The sequence below is a fragment of the Rousettus aegyptiacus genome, unplaced genomic scaffold (genome assembly GCF_014176215.1).
Source record: "Rousettus aegyptiacus isolate mRouAeg1 unplaced genomic scaffold, mRouAeg1.p scaffold_m13_p_3, whole genome shotgun sequence".
Taxonomy (NCBI): Eukaryota; Metazoa; Chordata; class Mammalia; order Chiroptera; family Pteropodidae; genus Rousettus; species Rousettus aegyptiacus.
In genome coordinates, this window is record NW_023416306.1 from 76304816 (window position 1) to 76326616 (window position 21801).

The 21801-nt window shown below is 43.2% G+C and overlaps 1 protein-coding gene across 4 annotated transcripts in view; it reads left to right on the top strand.

The window, feature by feature from the left end:
* SYK (spleen associated tyrosine kinase) overlaps positions 1-21801 on the top strand; it is an 81638-nt gene that overhangs the window by 32033 nt on the left and 27804 nt on the right. For 2 of the 4 annotated variants that reach the window (XM_036238897.1, XM_016160492.2), the window contains exons 2-7: positions 3884-4336; positions 6520-6680; positions 15116-15254; positions 18508-18589; positions 18972-19021; positions 20700-20768. In XM_036238897.1, coding sequence (XP_036094790.1) covers positions 3923-4336; positions 6520-6680; positions 15116-15254; positions 18508-18589; positions 18972-19021; positions 20700-20768 — 915 coding nt within the window. In that variant the 5' untranslated portion in view covers positions 3884-3922. Of the gene's footprint in view, positions 1-3719; positions 4337-6519; positions 6681-15115; positions 15255-18507; positions 18590-18971; positions 19022-20699; positions 20769-21801 lie in introns of those variants that run through there. The other 2 variants (XM_016160491.2, XM_016160493.2) reach the window with 2 other exon arrangements.

Sequence of the window (21801 nt, forward strand, 5' to 3'; positions counted from 1 at the left end):
AGGTAAAAATAAACAGGGGCATGAAGCCACTTTAGACACAGTCATCAGCATACATCTCTCTGAGGTGACATGAGCTGAGACCACAGGCCTGAGAAAGAGAAACCAACCCAAAGAAAGTGTGAGGGTCAGGGACAGGAAAGGCCCCATCACATTAGGACAGGAAGGAGGGTTGTATGACTGGACTTGATGACCATGGGCATAATTATTTGTGCAAGATGAGCATGGGGCTCAGGCCAAACCATTTAGGGAAGTAGGGTTTAAAGAGGCTTTGGGATATGATGGGGATGGGTGATGGCTTGCCAACCTCATGCTGCCTGCTGTGTAGGGAATGGACCATGAAGAGGGCTGCTGGAAAGGAAAACTGGGTAAAACATTCGTTGACACAAGTGAGAGTGGTGTGGCTTCTGCCAGGTAGCATCAAGGGAGACAGAAGCCATGGTTTGGGATATATTTTAGAGAAGAGCTAATGAAAAAATCACTGGAGACCAGCTGGTCTAATCTCCTAGATTCTCCAGCCCCCGTTAGAGCATGGTCCCTGCACAGAACTCATGCTTCCCACAGGAACCTCTTCCAGCATGCGGTGGATGGCTGCATCAGGTAGAAAACACGGTTTGTTTGTTTGTTTGTTTGTTTGTTTGTTTGTTTGTTTTCTGGTTCAGTGGATTAGATGTGAATGATGAGTGAGAGGCAGAATCCTGCAACGCCCAAGCCACTGGTTGCGGTTGGTGTCATTTCCTCAGTTGGGAGAGATGGAAGGAGGAACATGCATGAGCCATCAAAAACCCCATTCTGGGCACGTGAAGGCTGAGTTGTCCGTTAGACGTTGGTGTGGAAACATCAAGTAAACAGCATTTAGGTCAGGAGCATAGTGGAGAGAGGCGAATGTGAGCTCCTGGGCATGTTGCCCATTGTGTGGCCCTGTGGAAGGACAAGATAGGGCTGAAAACCTAGCACTGGATTGCAGAGTAAGAGAGGGCAGGAGCCATGGAGGGTGAGAGGGGGCACAAACAAGAGAGACTGACCCATTGAAGTGAGGGTGTTGGGCTGTGTTCAGTACTGCCAGGAGGTCAAGCAAGATAGGACCAAAGGGGTGACCTCGGGTTTGGCTATGTAGTGGTTGGTGACATTAAGAAGAGCAGATTCATGGAGTGTGGGAGTGAAGGCCAGGCAGATGACAGTGGGTGGAAGAGCAAATGGGCACTGTGGAAATTTCAACACTAAACACAAAAGAGGTCAGTAAAATCGCCCATGTTACTTCCACTCTACACCCCATTCTTTCAGACTTTCTTCTTCTTTCTCACTCTCGATGTGTATGTTATTACTCGTGTGTGTACATGTAGCCTTTTAAAAACAAAACTGGATTGCTCTGTATCCCTTATTTTGAAATTGGCTTTTACTTAATCCTACCTGTTATTCAACAAATATTTTTGACCACCTACCACATGCAGGAACTGTTCCAGGGGCTGAGATAGGGCAGCAAACAAAGGCATCCTCTTCTTGCCACCCAGACGAGAACCAAGTTCAGTAGTAAATGATGTTGTGTTAAAGGACTGCCACCTCTGGGGAAATGCTATGGAGGAAAATTAAGCAGGGTAGAATGCTACATTGTCCCAGGTGTCACAAAACATTATTTCATGTCACAAAACATTTTTCCAACATGAAATTTCACATTTAACCTCTGTCATTAAAAGGCCCCCAAAGAGCAAGTGCTGCTGCAATGTTTTGAAGAGCTCACCTGAAAATAACCTGAAGCTTCCCAGACTGAAAAGCTACCTGTAAAGATGTGTGCCTCTTCTGTTTCTAGGTTTTGAGCTTTTGAATAAAGTGGTTTCACACATGGAGAAGAGTAAGAGAATGTTGAAATAGATAATAATAGGTAGCAAGTTCTAGGCACTGTTGAAGAGAAAATTTTCCTGGTGGCTGTTAGAGTTTGAGGTACAGACGGAGGTCCGAGGCAAAGGAAGATTTAATCAGTGCCTGTAAGCAAGTACCAGGTATCATGGGGGTGGCCATGTCGATGGGTGTGTGGAGGAGAGTGCGCAGTAGGGAAACCGCTGACTATACCTGTCCCAACAGTGGCAGGAGGTGTTGAGATGGAAGCTGTATCCCAAGTAAGGCTGAACGCAAAAGCAAAACTCTTGGGATTTGCCATAGTGAGCAAGAATACTGAAAAATAGGGCTGAGAACAGCAGTGTGCTGACAGGTTCCTGTGGACAGTGGCAGAAACACAGGGGATTATCCCCATCACCATGGCCTGTGTTGTGGAAAGGAGGTTGGAGACCAGGAAAAGGCCTTGGATGGGCTTTGTTGGAGCCAGTCCTGAGAAGACAGCTTCTGAGAAAGGAGTACTTAGGGCCTTACTGTTGAGGAAGGAAGGGGCCAAACCTGCAACACAAGTGTCACAGAAGAATTAGCTAGAGAAGAAGCAGAAGAGAAGAAGTACTTCCGGAAGACACATCAACTAACATTCTCTCCAGAGAGGTCTTCTTGTTAATAGTGGACTGTACTTAAAAAAAACAAACAAACAAACAAACAAACAAAAAAACCTTATTGAGAGATGAATTTTTAGAAACTGAACAAAGAAAAATTAAACAGTAGAAGCAAGCAAGAAAATTATTTGTACCATCAAATTATAATAAACTCAGATGTTATCAGGGGCTCCCTTAGGAGCACTGATTTGGCAATATTGCCTAGAAAAAGTCTACTGCCTCTATTGCAGGGGTCCCCAGTCCCTGGGCTGTGGACTGGAATGGTACTGGTCCATGACCTGTTACGAACCAGGCCGCACAGCTGGAGGTGAGTGGCGGGCGGGTGAGTGAGCGAAGCTTCATCTGAACTTGCAGCTGCTCCCCAGTGCTAGCATCACTGCCTCAGCTCCACCTCAGATCATCAGGCATTAGATTTTATTAGGAACAGCAGTCCCTGGTGCCAAAAAGGTTGAAGACCACTGCTCTCTTGGGCAGGTATGCTTATGTTTATAGCTACATACAGGAAAAGTTATGTTAAGAAGAGGCTGTTTCACACAATCATATATCTGTGTGTGTATGTGTGTGCCTTGGTGTATTTGTATGTTACTGGGTGTATGTCTGTTTAGTGAAGACATATCTTTCCTGTGACAGGTGTCCTCATCAAATGTAAAAACTACACTATTCAATGTGGAATGGTGCATGGCAGGTACCTGGAAGTGGTCTGCAGGAGTGGAGGGATGGAACAGCGTGCAGCCCAAGGCTTGGGGCTCTGGGAGGGTGTCACTCTTCATGCCTCAGGGCTGCAGCTTGTCAGTCCCATTTCTCAGCCAAAGGTGTGTAGGCCATAGTGACCATTGTCACAGTTTTATGTGGTATATACATGTGCCTGGCACTTCAGCTCCCTGGTGTCTAACTATAGCATATGACGCAGTAGACCCCTGGCGTCCAGATAAAATGGTCATTTATGCCTTAACTGCACGTACTCTGACCAGCGGTGGGTATTCTTCACAGCTTTCTCTGTCTCGAGAGAGCGATGGGCGTATGCTTGTCTGGGTTCCGCCCTATGCACCTGCTGACCATCGGGGCCTCCTCCTCAGCCCTGTTTTGCAATAGGACTTCTCTTTTCAGTATTGCTAAGAACTCTGTCCCCACCAAAAGGAAGAAATAAAGTTTCCTTGGCCACGTCTGTCCAATACTCTGTTTTCGAGAGTCCAATACTCTGTTTTCGAGTTTCATATCTAGAATGTAGGTTTGGAAATCTAACGATTATGTGAGCAGAAGGGTGGAGAGCATGTTAGGGGTACACACCAAGCTTCCCATAATGGAGGGCCTGTCTCCAGTGTCAAAAGGCTGGTGATGTTACAGTTATTCCTGCTGCCCATGTGCTGACTGATGTTCCTCTTTTTTTTGCCCAGGTGGACACAGTGCACCCTTGGCGGTGAGGGGAGGCAAACATGGCCACAGGCATGGCCGACAGTGCCAACCACCTGCCATTCTTCTTCGGAAATATCACCCGTGAGGAGGCTGAGGACTACCTGGTCCAGGGTGGAATGAGTGATGGGCTCTACCTGCTGCGCCAGAGCCGTAATTACCTGGGTGGCTTCGCCCTTTCGGTGGCACATGGGCGCAAGGCACACCACTACACCATCGAGCGGGAGTTGAATGGGACCTATGCCATCGCAGGTGGCAGGACGCACGCCAGCCCCGCTGAGCTCTGCCAATACCACTCTCAGGAGTCAGATGGCCTCATCTGCCTCCTCAAAAAACCCTTCAACCGGCCACCTGGGGTGCAGCCCAAGACCGGACCCTTTGAGGACCTGAAGGAGAACCTCATCCGGGAGTACGTGAAGCAGACCTGGAACCTACAGGTACGCCACAGCCGGTCCCACTGCCAGTCGGCATCTCGTGCACTGGTAGGCTCAAGAATTGTACACAGGCACCCCAGTCTGTGCACAGGGGTGCCTGAGATAAGCAGCCATCTCCTTAGTCATTAACGTGGGCCAAAAATTTTCTCACTCCAAGAAGGCAGCCTTTCCTCATTTGTGGTCACAGCTGAGAGGGCGGCCCCTGCTTGCCAGCGATGTGAGTGTCTTCACCGCAGGAAACCACTGTCACTCAGTTCATGCTGGGCCCTTTCAGAGAGACATTACAGGCACTTCCCATTCTTTATTTACCTGGAATGGGGAGGGTCCTACTAGGCACATTGATTGGCACTTGATTTTATAGCTTCTTAACATCTCCTGCAGAACATTCTATATCAGCACACACACAACTGTGCTAACTGGTTTGTGGCTGCCTGATATTCCTTCCTACTCAACACAATTTATTTAACTAGTACCTAGTGATAGACACTTTTATTGTTTATAAATAATGCTGCCAGTAATATCCCTCTATACAGCTCCTTCTGAGCTCTCAGACAGTATTGGCAAGATAACCCTAAACAGATTCGGTTTGCCACAACAAAGGATGTGTGTGTGTGTGTTTAATTTGTGTGTATTGGCAAGTTATCATCCAGAAAAGTCCCAGAGGCTGTGACAATTTATGTACCTGCTACACTCTCAACAGCACTTGATGTCAGGAGTCAACAGGCTGATTGACATTCTCCTTTTTAGACTTATGCATTCAGTCATTCCGATTGCACTTCCTGATATGTGTGCCTTGTGTTCTGCAATGTTATCTGATCCGTACAGAGCTATGACCACACAGGCTTTTGAGGATTATATTCACTCCTTTAATATGTTCTGTACTAAATTCAGTCTTGCAAACAGATAATAATACTGTGTGCCTAGTATTTTTTATTAGCATTTACTGGATGTGTCTTAGGCCATCCTTTTACTTTTCTTAAAGTCAAATAAGATTTATTGAGTTGTTCTTTATATACCATATAATTTATCCTTTATAGATGTACAGTTCTATGAATTTTGACAAACACGTAGCATAATGTAACCCCCACCCCAACCAAGATATGTAACAGTTCTATCTTCCATCAAATACTCTCATGCCATCCCCCACCATAGCCCCTGGCAGTCCCTCATCTGATTCGTCCTGTAGTTTTGTCTTTTCCATAATGCCACATAAATGAAATCACACAGCATGTAGCCCTTTCAAACTGGCTTGTTTCACTCATTGTAGTGCCTTTGTAAGTCAGCTGTGTGGCCTTGCCTTTCAGCAGCTCATTCTTTGTCCTAGCTGAGTACTATTCTATACCCTTTCACTTTGACCCCTATTTGCTTTGTTTTGCAGGCCTGTCTAGTATGTGACTTATCACTGTTTCGGTCATGAAATGAAATGAAACTTATCATTTCATCTGTGAAGCCTGACAAAATTTTCATGTTCTCCTTCTTTTCTATCTTCCCTCTTCCCTTCCTTCTCCTAGTTTGGGTTGGTTATATTTTTATTTTTTACGTATTGTAGTTCTGTTTATAACTTCGAACAATCAAACTTTGGTTCTTCATTTACAACCGTGAAGAACATCTGTTTCTCTCCCACCAAGAACGATGAGGACGTGAATTCACCTAGCTGTCAGCCCTTTTCCCATTTTTGATTTCGCTTTGTCATTCCCGCATTGTCAAGGTCTGCCTCCTGGACTTTCTGGGAGCACATTGCCTGCAGTTTCAGGCAGCAGTATGTGTGAATGTGCACAGTGCAGCCTTGTAGATGCAGGCAGGAAAGCACATGTTTCTATTATACACATCTTAAAGCCTCTTAATTGTTAATAAATAATTGGATTCAATGCAGAAAAATCAATTCCAGTAGACAACGGATCCAAAAAGTGCAGGAGGCCTCATAGATTATATCAGTGGTTTCTAAAGCCCGTGTGGCTTTTAAAAGGCCAATAACCTTAGTATTCTAGAATTTATTTTGTTATTTACACACTTGAAGGTATTTTAATAATATATAAGATTTTATTGGCTTTATTTACTGAGTGAATAAATGAACAAATAAATTTGATTGTATTTTGCCATGTCAGGACTTAGGACAGATTGGAAATGATTTCTGTGCCATTTTTCATTTAACTTAGAATCGCTCTGTTCTCCTCCACTTGTGACAGGGCCAAGCTCTGGAACAGGCCATTATCAGCCAGAAGCCTCAGCTGGAGAAGCTGATCGCCACCACAGCCCATGAAAAAATGCCCTGGTTTCACGGGAACATTTCTCGGGATGAATCTGAGCAAATTGTCCTGATAGGTTCAAAGACAAATGGAAAATTTTTGTAAGTATTGTGTCTTTTCCCCTCATCTCATACTGCCAGGCCTGCTTGGACAACGAGGGGTAACTTGGGCTTTCCATTACTGGACCCACACCACTGCCAGAAGGGGCCATGCATTATTACCTGGCACAGCATGTTGCTGGCCTGCTATAAGACAATTCCCGTCAAAGCTGTTACTTGTAATTCAGCATTCTTTTTGCCTGGTCTGACTCCAAAGTGAACACACTTCTTGGGCACTGAGGGACATAATCGAAGGATAATGTTTTTCAGCCACATAATCTGCTTTCAATGGCAAATGTAGGATGTTTAGCAATATCTGTGGCTATGCATTCAAACTACAAACACCACAGTTTGTTCATTCACATTTCATCCAAGATCTCAGACTTTACTTCTATTTTTACTTAGAACCAAGTGCTAGTAGGGTGGATATTAAATAAGATTTTCTGAGAGTAACTCGAATGAGAGATAGTGCAGGTAGATCACAAGCTAGTTTTCAGATTCAAACCTTATAACCTTAGAGATAAGGTGAGCATCCCAAGATCTGCTCATCATTGTCCTTAGTGGTCAATGTAAACCTCATTTCTAAGGTCCTGGAAATGCAGTCCACCTCGAGGCCATATCTGTGGTCAAGAGAAGGTAAGGAGCTGTCTTGGCCAGGAGTCGACCTTATTTCTGAGGAGCCTTGGCCAAGGTGACACAGTGGCACCACCAGCAAGGCACACTCACCTGTTTTTCACTGCTCAGTGACCCTCCAGAGATGCTAACTGGGTGCCTCAGTGGACAACTGTTCCATTCTTATATTGGACACTTACCAAGGGCAACGTAGCCTCATGATCAGGCATGCAGAATGATACTCAGCTAACTTTGTAAACTTTTCCTAACAATTGAATGTTTTTTCTAAGTATCTATTTTAAGAATTTTCCTCAGACTTTACCAGAATACTTATTTCAGAAATGACTTTAAACATATACTCTTAAAAAAAAAAAAAGTAATCCTAAAAATAAGTACAGAGCTACCAGATTGGCACCAGCAGTGCCTGAAATGATGGTTTAGGGTAGCGGTCCCCAACCTTTCTGGCACCAGGAACCAGTGCTTCTATGAGAATCTAATGCCTGATGATCTGAGGTAAAGCTGTGGTGGTGATGCTAGTGCTGAGGAGCGGCCGCAAACATAGATGAAACTTCGCTCACCCACCCACTGCTCACCTCCTGTTGTGTGGCCCTGTTCCTAATAGGCCACAGACCAGTACCGGTCCATGGCTTGGGGTTTGGGCACCTCCGGATTAGTGGATGCAGTAATGGCCACCGGAAGAAACCCCGTGGTAGGGGGAACACCTTTTCCTCAATGCAACACCTATCAGTTCATTTCCCCCTGATGTTTGGACTTTTACTATCTTCTTAGGAATAATTTCCAACACTAGTGTCATGGGACTACATACACAGCATCTTGATGTGATTAAGTCAGCCCAAATTGTATAACCTAAACAGTGAGTGAGGCCTCCTGACTTCTCACTGGTTCAGATACCTGCTCTCAGACTCACTGGAGGACAGCCGCAGTCAGGGAGGGCCAGTTAACAAGACGGTTGCTGTAAGCAGCATCTGCGCTGGGACAGCTGAGGGTCTCTGCCAGGTGTCTATTCCTTCCCCACTGATTCTTCTCAGGCTTCATTCACATTTTCCTTAAAAATGTGTCTCCTGCCTACTTTGCAACCATTTAAATCAGCTTGTCCTTCCATGAACCAACATTTACTGGCATCCATAGTTGTTTAAGGCACCAAATGCCAGCAGTGTCATGTTGTAGCGATTATGGTCATCCCATGTACCTTAATGACACTGCTGACTAACCAGTATTATCTTACATTTTGTGTCTATTCGCTTATGTAATGTCCATCAGTCCCACTTATTCCGAATGCCATAAATTCAGGTACTGATCGCCATCACACAAAACAGTGTCTCAGTGGGAGAAACCTTTCTGGGTAAAGGGACATTTAAGCTGCGTACTGAGCAGTGAAGTGAAGAGAGTTAGTGGAGAAGGGAAAAAAATGTTCCCAGGCAACAGAAAGTGTCAGTGCAGAGTCTTAAGGGCCAGTACCATAACCTGAGCATGGCTTGACCAGGAGAGGGGACAGAGGTGACAAACTGTGCAACAGGGAGGCAGTCGCACCAAACAGGAATTCCCTTCTATGGGGGTGGATTGTCCACTCGGGAACACTTTGACAGTGAGCAAGGAAGAAACATAAATTAGAATAAAGTATGAAGAATGAAGGCTGTACCTTCAGTTGGGTTCCACAAGATGGATACAAAGTCCATAGGAGATGATATAAGTACTGGTTCTCAACCTCCTATGTGTTTGAGAACCACGTGAAGGTTGGTTAAAAGCACAGATTACTGGGTCACCCCAGCCCCGAGTATTAACTCACTAGGTCTAGGCTATTGCCCAAGAGTTTGCATTTATGACAAGTTTCCAAGTCATGTTGACGTTGCTGGTCTAGGGACCACATTTGAACCTACTGGAAATGCCCAATACCTACCTAAGCTATATTAAGAACAGTGGTCGTTTGAGATTTTCAGCATTCATTGGAGGGTCTGTAACCATATGTCTAGTAGGGAATGTTCTTTCAACAGACCCCAAATACTGTATTATTTGATTGATTGGGATAGAGTTAACCTTAAAATAACTTCTACTTATAGAAACTTAAGTGGGATAATAAAAAAAAACCCAGGCCATGAATCAGACAAGCCCAGCCACTTACTAGCTCTGTGATTTAAACCATTAATTCATCTCTCTGACCTTGGTTTATTCAATGGAAAAAATGGGGAAACTAAAGTTTTTTCTAAGTTGTCTGGGGGCTAAACACGGTAATGTGTATAAAGCTAAGCCAGTGATGATCAGGTATCTGTGCTTCCTACAACCATGAATTATTTTCTTTATAAGTTCTAGAAAATATTCAGCTATTTTTTTCTTCAAATATTACTCTTTTTTTTTTTTACCATTTATTCTTTCAGAAGCTCCTATTAAACATATGTTAGACCTTCTCCATTCATCCCCTACGTTCCTTGTTCCTTCTTATTTTCTATTGTTTTTTCTCTGTGTGCTATAGTATGGTAATATCTTTAGATTTGTCTTCAAGTTCATTAACTTTTGTTTCATCTGTGTCTAATCTGGTAAACTTATTCACTGATATTTTCCCCCATCAATACATATTTTTTGTTTATTTCTAGCATTTTTATTTGTTGTCATTGTAATTTTTAAAAATATTCCTGAGAATTTTTGAGAGTATCTTATTGCTTGCTAGTTTTCATGATTTCCATCTTGTTTCTTTGAACCTTTCATGCATAGTTAATCTATATTCCACATCCAATGATTCCAGTACTGAAAGTTCTTGGGGATATAAATCCCTATCTTTCCTGCTCTCTTTTCTACCCTATTCCCTCTATTGTAACTCATGCTTCCTTATGTTTTGGGTGATCTTTTTGAGCTTGTACTTGATATTCATCTGTGGGAATCTGGAGTATCCTCCATTGGGAATATCATCCTCCAGAGCCGAAAAGGTTTCTCCTTCACAAGTCCTTGCTTTAATGTAGAAATCTCAGGTTCAGGTATCTATCTTGCTGCTGGCCTAGGATGTTGTCCCATTGTCCACTGCAGTGCTGATACTTGGCCTTAGGCCAAACTCACACTTTTTTGCTCATATTTGCCACTCACTAGTCTCTGCTCAAGTTTCAACTCACTTTTTTATTATATACTTAAATTTCAAAAGTAAATATGAGCTTGGAAAAAATTTTACCCTTATTCAATGATGAATGAGACTGCATGTGGCTGTCTTGAGCCCTAGCTGTGACAATAAAAACTAAGTTCTATCAGCACTTTCATGTGCTGCCATCATTGATCAAAGTACACCATTTTATTTGACATGTGCGGTTCTGTGGGCATAGGTTAACATCAAAAATCGCAGCCTGTCTGAAGGAAGTTCAGAGAAGGTTGTGGACTGATGTTATTTTCAGTTCATTGGTCTGATCAAGGTCCCCATAAAGATACCAGAGAAGAAGCATGACCTAGTTCCATCTCATGAATTAGAGCAGAGTGGAAAGGAGAGGAAAATTTGTACTATAATCTTTAAAAAGGCAGATGAATGAAAGAATCTTGGCATGGCCCCAGATTTGAACCTGTGTTCTGTACTGATCCTGCTTTCATTGTTTGTATGGAATGCACGTGTGCCTATATTTTGTTGTGGTGCAAGGCAAAAAGTACCCAGCAGTTTCATTTTCTTTTAGCTTTGTTGGATATTAGGGCTGGTACCTCTCCTGAATTAGGGGGCTCTTGTCCTTATATCAGCATGCACACTGTCCAGTATGTCATTCCCACAAACTCTTTTTCCCTACCCCACAACTCTCTGTCTTTTAGGAAGCTGCTATTGGGCCCCATGTGGCAATATCTGACCACCCGACACAGCATCAGGCCTGAACAGAAGTGTGAATGCCAGCAATGGGTTCCCCTCCCATCTATCTGTATGGCCACCCCAGCCACAGTGACTGTCTATCATGTGCACATGGCACATCCCAGGTGCCCTCCTTCCTCTCCAGCCAGCCATGCTCTGTTCTGCCATGGGGGGAAAAATGCATAGGAGAATGAGAATTCATGGTGAGCTAGGATGTGCCCCAGCTGTTCTGTCTACAGCAGACACAATGCAATGTACAGATGATGGATGGAGGCCACCTTGGGGGTTCTACCACCTCCTGAGTCCTCACTTACCCACTAGTGTCTGGGTATCACCACCACATACTCTCTCTCATCCAGAAGTGCATAGAAGTTCAGCCCCTTCTTGCAGAACCAACACTCTCCCCACCTCACCTTTGCCAAGTGTTTTCATGTCTGTGAGATGCAAGGCCTGCTCATCACAGAGCCTAAGGCTTTTCGCCTTGGAGAAAGGTGGCTCTTCTGCCCTCTCGCCAAGGAGAGTCACCATGCCACATGACAATAAGACAGTCTTAAGGCCAATTAAGACAGCATTGCAGCTTTGCTCCAGTTCAAAGCACTGAAATCCCACTCTCTGTAATAGCAAAACACAAATCTGCTTGACTCTTCCAAGAGACATAGGGAAGAAGTATTCTAGGGCTTCTGTGAACATTCCTGAGACAAACTGACCCTGAAGTTGGAAGGCAGCAGCCCTAAAAGGAGTCAGAAGACTAGCCTTTGTTCTTCCCCTCTTTGGGTGCCTGTGTGATGCACCTGGTGGGTGTGTGGGACAGAGGGGTACTTTCCTGAGGAAAAGGGGGGCCAAGAGGAGCTGCTTCAACTTCCAAGACAGTATTTCCCATATTTTAGATTTAAAATAGCCTGTCCCAGGATTTGCCTACAGCCAGCAGACACCTCACAGTTACTGGCCGTTAATGCCACCACGCTTCTGGTCTTTGCCACCTACAGCTGTTGGGCCTGTGGGTTTCCCTTCTCTGCCCTCGTTTCCTGCCAGCTGCCTGGGGGACTGCTCAGGCTGCATGTCCACAGCCTGTCCCTGTGTTTGCTGTCCTTAGACTATGCTCCCAGGGTAGCTATCACCACTCTTGTTCTGGGAACTGGCATGGGCTGTCTGGCATGAGTTTTAGGAGAAAGACTCTCCTCGAAGACCTGTTCTCTGGGGAGCCTCAAAGAAAGATGCCTTTGCGGATATCACTTGTCCAAAAGCAAGAGACTCTCCGCCTTGCACCAGTTCTCTTTGTATACTATGTTTGTTATGAAATATAAAACATACAAAAAGGTACATCATTCTATGTGTTCGTTTTAGTGAAAAATTATGAAGGAAACACCATTGGAGTTAAGAAACAATACACCAGCATCGCAGAAGGTCCGTTTCTCACACCCCACCCTACCAGAGGATACCACTTCCTGGACTCTTGTGTCCAGCATGCCTTCACTTTTTTTCTTCTTCTTCCTCTTTTTTACTTATTTATTGATTTTTGGTTTTAACACCTAAACTAGTGTACACCTCTGAACAAAACCATTTGTTTTGCCTCTTGGGGAACTTCGTGCATATGGAATCGTGGCATAGATTTTACGCTTGTGAAAGTCATCTGTGCTTCATATCACTACTGTTGGTTCATTTTTTGTCGTATGGTATTACATCGTATGAATATCCCACAATTTATTTACTCGCTCTGTGGTCAGTGAACATTCAGTTTCTTTGTAGATTTTTGTAATCACAGATAAAGCTACTATAAACATCCCAGCATAATTTCTGGGTGCAGGCTGCACAAATTTTGTATACGTGGGAGTGGATTGCTGACTCACAAAGGATGAATAGGTTTAATTTCAGTAGGAAATTCCAAATTATTTTTCCAGAATGGTCAGATTCACACTCCCACTGGCAGTTTACCTGGGAGCATACGGCTCCCATTCTCAGCAATACTTAGTATCAGGAGGCTTTTTAAAGTTTGTCATTGAGAAGGGTATGTCATGTTATTTCCATTGTGGTCTTAATTTGCATTTTCCAGATTTCTAATGAGGTAACTGCACCTGGGCAATCTGTGATCCTCTGTCTCAGTTTTAACAAGAAAAAAATCAAGACATAAGGCAAGATGGAGTGGTGGAGATTGGTCATAAAAATCAGAAAACCAGAGTTCAGATCTCATTTACTGTTACTAGGGTTTTGAGGTCAAAAGACCTTAAGGACTCTGAATCAAGGAGAATGATATTTTTGAATGGCCCGTGGACATCATGCTCCCACGGTCACCTTTCACATGTATAAGCATACATTCTTAGTGCTTGGAATTAAGAATTTGTATAGTTCCTTATACTTCCAAACTATCCTATTTGTTTGCCACTAAGCTTATATAATAAACAAATTTTAAATAGCCCCACATCTCACATTATAACATAGATTCTGTTCTCCAATATAGAAAAATATGTTTCACCATTTCTTTGTGGTTGGTTTGTAATTTGACAGAAACCAACCGGTCTTCATGGGCCGTGTAACTGTGAAGTGGAGCGTACGATTCAGGGCGCTAGCAGCCTGGTTGGGTTGGGAGGAAGGAGCTGTTGTCGCAGTGCGGAGGTTTCAGAATGAGCCCCTGCCGAGGCCTAGGAGGGTCTACATGTGTCCTTCCATCCGCACCAGCTGCCCTGAGCAGTGGGGTGTGGCGGGAACCCATCCATCGTGCACAGCTGAGCATGTCTTGAAAAGAAATTTATTTTAAAACAAACTTCATACCCCATAAAACACAGCTCAGCTCTCAAGTTTGGGGTTAGCTTTTTGAGATGAATCTACAAGACCGAGGACAGGAAAATATGACTACATCCGTTTCCAAACCCATCTCATGTGTGTGACCTCTTGCAACTGGAAGGAGGAATCAGAAGTCTCTTCAAAACAGAGAAGTCCTGGCATCTGGGCACATTTGAACTCTTCCCAAAATACAGTGTGTTTGGGTACATTCTTAACATTTAGGGACTCGGTTCCTTTATTTTAGAAAATGCCAGGTCTGGACAGCTTTCTGGGACCTCCAGGACTCACTGTCTCTCAGATCTCATGATCTGAAAGGCTCAAGTCACTGAAAGAAGAAAATGGGCTGATGGTGGACGTGACTAAGCAGCAAAATTGGGGGGAGGGGTTTGTGCCTTTGCAGTCTCTACCTGGCCTTCCTAGGAGGCTTCCTCCCCTCCCCCATATGCACAGGCCACTGCTTGTGCTTGTGCGTTGTGGTGGCATGTTTTCTGCTTGTTATCAGACTCACAGGCCTCATTCTCCTGGATAAGGGAATAGGGGGCACCCAGTGATCTGGGGTGATCAGTTCAGCGCAGCCTTGATTTTACCTGCCTTTCCCTAACCCTCAGTGGACGATATTTTCTTCTTTCTGTGCCTCCATCTGACTCTATCATGTGGAACAACATTTTAAATCCTAACCCTGCCCCCTTTCCCTGCAGAAGAGAAAGTGTGAGGGAGTGAAGAGGGCTCTGGGAGTGGGAGGTCTCACACTCCATCTATCTGTGGTCTGAGCTTTCTTTGTTAACATTCTCATCAGACACCCCTATCCTTCGCCCCTCAGCTGGGTTGCGGAGCAACACCCTCTGGGACTCTGGCTTTGGCGAAGAGATGAGTCAAAGGGCTACACAGACTACCCCCCGCCACCACCCTGCCCAGCTTTGGGGTCCTGTGGGTCTCACATGCTGGTCCCTGAGCAGTGCTGCTGCTCCAGGTGAACCATGGCCTCTCCTGATGTCCACCCGGGGCCCTACCCTCTGGACCTTGGCTGTGGTCCAGCCCCAGGCTATAGAATTTCCTCATCGTGAGCTCTTGACCTCACTGAGCTGTGAGCAGGGCCTCCCCAGCCATAGTGGGCAAAGCCCTTGACCTTGCGGTGGGGACATTGCTGCCAGCCGCCCTCTCAGGGCACTACTTTTCACCGGAGGGTAGGAGTGGGAGTGATAGGAATCTTCCTCTCTTCCAGGATCAGGGCCAGGGACAACAACGGATCCTACGCCTTGTGTCTGCTGCACGAGGGCAAAGTGCTACACTACCGCATTGACAAGGACAAGACAGGGAAGCTTTCCATCCCCGACGGAAAGAAGTTTGACACACTCTGGCAGGTACACAGCGTCTTAGGAAATGAGGGGAACAGGGTCCCTAGAGCCTGTTAGAGATGCTTGCCTGGGTCCCTGCCCTTACCTTCCCAACCAGAACCTGCTCTTCAACCTTCGGGTGCTACCTGTCAACATCGAAGTTTAAGAAGTGCTGGTCTAGAGTGATCACGTTAGGTTAATGAGGCTCCAGAAGGTTTCGTGGCTTCTCCAGGGGCAGTGGGCACTTGGTATCTCAGGGCGGTGACTATTCAGAGCTGTGTTCAGAGTTCAGCAGGGGCCTGCACTGGGGACTAGAAGACATTTCTCTCTGAGACATTCTAACTGGAACCCAGAGCAACCTTTCAGTCAAATACATACAAAATAAAGGCCTGGATGGCTGAGAAGGAGGCATGGAGGTGGCCGATCAGAGTGTTCTTTGAATTGTGAGGAGTGAAGTTGAATATAAAATGTCAGGTGCCATTCTTGCTGCAAAATGAGTCTCCATTGAAATTAAGGCAACTTAGTAAGGCAGCGCTTCCCACACTTCCAGCCACCCCCTGCACAGGACTGTCCCACCCCAATCTAAAGTGTTTGTTCTTGACCCAGCTGTTAGTTAGTAAAGTCAAAACAGCTCACAAGTTGGGAGTTACTTAGGCACAATGAGCACTAAACCAAAGCTCACCACTGTTTTCCATAAGGCTATCATGGGCATAACTAGCTTGCCTTTATTTTAAATCACAGCTATGTGAAAAAATGACAGCACTGCACACATCGTTTTGGTGTAGTGTCTTCTACACTGTAGTGGGGCAGAGATGGAGAGAACTAAAAGACTCTGTCTCCCAAACAGCAACAGCTACAGTGTGCTTTAGTGGGTGAGGGACGTGTGCAAACATCCACATCCAGGCCTGGCCAGGAACCTCACATGTGGTAACAGTAAGGAGAGGTCCCAACTTGAAATCCTGTCTTTTAAAAAAATCTAACTATGGGCAGTGAACCCACAATGCAATGCAATATGTGTGCCTTACTGCTAAATCGTACACCTGAAACTTACCGGGTTTCGTTACCCAATGTCACCATAAAAAAGAAAAAATCTGTATTAAAAAAAAAAAAAAAAAACTGAGAGCAGGTATCTTCATTACCTTTAATGTACTTAGAGTAATCACCACCTAACATGTTTTGGTTCCTAATGCTGTAATTGGAAAAAGAAATGTTTCTTTTCTGAATGTTAGGTATTATAATATTATTCATATTAATTATAACACTAACCTCCTCTATCGATTTGCAGCTCATTAGCACATGGCTTATTATCAACCACACACTTTGCTTTTTTTTTAATGGTATCAATTTGAAAGAGCATTAGCCTATCAGGTAGCCCACTGCAAATTAGAGAGAGGAGCAGAGAATGCTGCCTTTCAGTCTTAATTTCCCATCAAAGTCTCTTGGCTCCTGCATGAAGCATTTATGAAGCATTTAAAAGCTTGAAGGCTCTGGGCTCCATCACTAGTGCACAGCCATCTGGTTTCTCCTGAGTGACTGTTTCCTCCTCTGAGCCCACTCACAGTTTCAGAGTCTATGTACTCACCACAGTGCTAAACATCTCTAATTGTTGGGAACTTTCTTCCCAAGACTTTGTCCCATTTATTGATTTCTCCAGCATATCATAGTATTCAGCCCTAATTAAATTCTTCCCATTATATATTTTCTAGCCACTATGTTTAAGAAACAGCATCAAAAATGTGCCAAACAGCATAAAAAATGTGCCCTAGCCCCACCCAGGAGTTTGGTGCTATTTTTCTGAGAGTTGGTAATTGCTCTACTCTGTTATTTACTTTGGAGCTGGAGCTAGCAAACCCTTGTACCTGATTAGGGCCCCAGCATCTTTTGTGCAGTCCTTGAAGAAAGTGATTTGACACTTTAAAGGGTTGTTTGAAATAAAGAACTATGTGACGGAGATGACATGTGGCATGAAAAAGCCTAAAATATCACTACCTAGCCCTTTCCAGAAAAAGTTTTCAGACCTGTACCCAAGAGGGAAATCCCTACAAATATGCCCATCACCCAGCCACCCTTGTGGAGGAAATTGTCTGAAAACACAAGCATTAAAGGAGATATTTGAATGACACTGGAAAGGTGGATAGCATGTCTTATCTGTTATGGGGACCTCAGCACTCTTAGCCTGAGAACATTCTGTTGCACTTAACAGAATAGGGAGAGCTTTGGTGTCCATTTCAGTAGCATGTTAGGACTGGTCAGATGGAAGCATTCGTTAAGAGGGTAGATCTGATGCTGTGTTCTCACCACAATAATTAATATTATTTTTTAAAAAGATTGTTACCTGAATGGTGAAATATATTCATTTAACAACATTCATCCAAGTTGGTAAGTTTGGAAACTAGAAAAATACTAACAAACAGACAACGAAGAGAAATCAGATGGGAAGATTTTAAGTTTTTTAGAGTAAACATATGTATGAGAAAAGAAAATGTGAAATACCAAGACTGTCTTCTTATTGTATAATTTTGATTAGATATAAATAAATCTACTTTCCATTAATTTATTTTTTAATGTAGAAATTGGACATCATGATTCACGGTTTTCTGGGATCCATTCGTCCAGGATGTCCATGTCTTTTCAACATAAGGCCGTTCTCCAAAAAGCCATTTTCCCCATGTCCCAGCTCCCACATCACCTGTGCTATCGTGTCTTCTCTCTGAGGATTTTGGGCTCAGCGACTTGGTCTCTCCAAAGTCAGGGCCCAAAACACTGTTAACATTACTCAGTATTTTCTGTCTCTCCATCAAGAAAGTAAGCTTTAAGGAAATATGTGTCATTCACTTTAGTTTAGCTTTGTCCCCTCTCAGGGCCTAGTAAAGCAGAATGTTTGTTGAATGACTGACTGAGTGAATATTAGCATGCTGAGTTCATTTTTATACTATCATATAGAAGTAAGAGAATATAAGCAAATACTGTAAATGCAACTTGCTTCCTAGAAAGAAAGAGAGACACACACATGCATAGAGGGGGTGGGGGGTAAGCAGAGAGTGGAGTAGGATCCCAAAGAGAAGTCAGCATGTGGACTTCTATCCTGAATCTGTGGGTAAGAGAAGTAAGGCATGGAGGCGATCAAGCAGATGACTCCAGTAAGTTAAGGGTTGTCCTTGTTGTTAAGGGTTGTTCTTGAATCACTTTTAAAGTTTGAATAGGAGCCAGATGCTCTAGGTAGGATTATATACCCCGCTTCAGTTGTTTATTGCACTTTCTTATTTTTTTTTTCTTTCAGCTAGTCGAACATTATTCTTATAAACCAGATGGCTTGTTAAGAGTCCTTACAGTTCCATGTCAAAAAATTGGCGGGCAGACTGGTGAGTCACTAAGGTTTTGGAGTCTTAGTCTTTTAGCTAATGATAATAATCTGATAACAATCAGCCTCATTTTAGATTTGGCCTGTTGCAAATTCAGGTGAGATAAGGCTTTGTTTTTACTGATTCATTAAAAATATCAGATTGCTCCAGTTTCATATATATCAAAAAATAGCTGATAACTTTAACTTTTAAAAACTAATTTGTTCTAATTGCATGGGAGATAAAGTTGAATGAAAGAATAAAAAGAAATACATGCAGAAAATGTATCTACTTTTTCAAGTATCAGTACTTTATAATCACACTGATTGATCTATAATGTGGAGGGGGTAAATGGTTGGTTTTCAATGATATAGCAGTAATCATCCATGCTCTTTCTCATCAGGAAATATTAATTTTGGAACTCGTCCACAACTTCCAAGTGCCCATCCTGGGGTGAGTGTTACTAGAAAAGCCACTGAAGGTGAGGCAGTTGTATATTAGTGTAACAAAAGCATATTTTGGCCAACAGAGTAGAGGTAATTATTGTTTTTATCATACTTGATAAACTGGGATTGCTGGTGTGAGCTAGAATCAGCCCGTTTTCAGTTCCAAGCTAGCCAGGTTAAAACCTTTGGTAGGTAAATTCCCTTCGTTTGCCAAAAGTATATAAAATGAGCATGAAACTCAATGTTAAAACAGAAATACGCCCCTGGCAAATTCGAGAAATGGTGACAAATTGTTTAGGCTCGATCTTGAATTGTCCGTGTGGCCCCGTAGACACAATGCACATGACTGCATGCACAGTCTGTGTGACAAGTCTGGGTTATAAAATGTCTCAATGAGTTCGATTCTTTTGGTTAAATCAACCAAGACATTGTTACTAGAAGACTCGCCCTTTCCAGGAGAGCTGGTTTGACAGTAGCTTAAGGGAGGAAGACTTAGGGAAGGAGTGCTTGTTGGCCACAGAGGAGAGGAGCCCCAGAGAAAGACAGAGTCGGGCATTAGGCCAGACCCACCACCCCCTCCACACCAATTGGAGGCGAGAACATGGCCTATCCACACTTCTCCACATTGGTTTGCCCAAAATGTGCCTGATGCTCCTAAAGAGAGAATTCCCCCTTTTACCTCCCTCCACAGTGTTATGAGCTGATGAGCAGATTTATACTCAAAGCATGAATTGTTTTCTGCTTTTTTGGGGGGACCTCATTGTGGACACTTAATTTCCTTTAATGTCATCTGTGAAGTGAAAATTCTCCCATCATTTGCTGTGCACTCTACACTTCACTCTTTGCCTATTAACCTTTAAAAAACAAAACTCTACAGAGAGCGGAATGCCCTTTCTGCCCCTAGTGGGGACTGCACAGAAGCTGTGCCTACATTGAAAGTGGGAGGCTCTCTGGAGACAGCACTTGTCACCAGAGTGGGAGACCTGGAATTTGCTAAAATATCAGTGAATTTTGGAATCAATATCTAAAATAGAGCCCTTTTAGGAGTCATTTTATTTTAGCTTTTATGTAGCTCATGGGCCCAGTAACTACTTTAACATGTATGTTCCACGAGATAGATCCATTTTCCTCTAAGATGGATGAGCACTGAGAACTAAAAGACTATCAAACCTTATATTAAGCCATATATCACCCAATGGCTTCAAGAAGTTAGATATTTTGGAAAACTTTTTATAGACTAATGAGACACATACAGAAAAAAAAATGTGCATGTCCTAAGTGTCCAACTCAATGAATTTGTACAAACACCATAGAAACAGCACTCCAAAGAAGTAATAAAATTGGGCAGTCAAATTTACTTTTAGTTTCTTTCGGATGATTTTCCTTGAGCTTGCAAAGTAATAATTTCCTATGAAATATAGGCTATTTAATGTAACAGCTCTAATTTTATAGCTTTTCATGGAAAATATTACCCAAATAATTTTCCAAATCCTTCTGCTCAGATGCTTAGTATTACTTTGAGCCATTTCTAATGATCACGTATTGCCTGTTGTGAATCACATCAGCAGGACCTGGAGGGGCTGGCAGCATAGTTATAAAGCAAATTAAAATAGCATGTCAAATACCACAGCCTGTATTTGTTTTCTGAAACATTTACTTTTCCTCTTTGCCATTATGGTTTCTAGACTTGGTCAGTGGGTGGAATAATCTCAAGAATCAAATCACGCTCCTTCCCAAAGCCTGGCCACAAAAAGGTGCTAAAGTGTCTCCTGCTTGCTGTCCTTGACTAAGTGGTAGGACTGACCCGCACTCAATGCCCATGCTCCACCTGCTGGCTGCCCTCCGTGTGCTGCCCTGACCCTCCTGCTGCTCCGGCCTCACGTCTCTTTGCCGTGTGTCGCCCTCATGGGTAGCCCACCAGGGTACACACTGTGCTTTCCATGTGGATTCTGGTCATTTTGCTGCAAAGCCCATCACTGTGCGCATGCTTTCTCTGCTAACGTGTGTACTTAAACGTCATTTTGGTCAGCATAATCAGTAAGAGCTAATTCTCTTATTAGAAAATTACTCCCAAGTGAGCCACGTTACTTCTGGGTTGCCGTAATCATATGTCACAATATCATGGTAATTAATGATATAAATTGCATGGTGATGGAAAGAACATGAAGGTTTAGTGAGAGCTTAAAGTTGTTTACTTCATAGATATCAAGTACCTCAATAACTTCACATGGCTATACATTTCCAGCACAAAACTTTTATGTAACATGCATAAAAACAGGTTGGAATTTGAGGATTTGAAACACCATTTATGTTTATGAGGCAGTAAAGTTGAAGCATTTTTATATTTTTTTTGCATTATTGAATTATGAGAAGTAAAAAGTTTTTTTTAATGACTTTGATTTAAAATGAATCACGTCCCTCAAAAAATACATATTTCTATGTATATGGATTGCTCTTTTCCTCTTTCTACTTTTATCATTGATAGTGTAAATTGATCCTTTTATTAATAATTCTTTCCATTACATTTTCGTATCAGTTGGTATTTCAGCATACTCAAACATTTCAACATATAATTGGGCATCAACTCATGAAGATTGCCTAAAGTACTTATAAGAAACTGAAATTAAAAAGCCTAAAATCCCTGAGATCTTATTTAGTAAAAATTTTCCACATGGGCCAGCATATATACACAAGACATTCTCAATCTTGTTGACCATAGAATGTATACCATAAAGAAGTGAGCTTAAGCTGGTGTTTGAGGGGGAAAGTTTGTGATAAACTTGAATG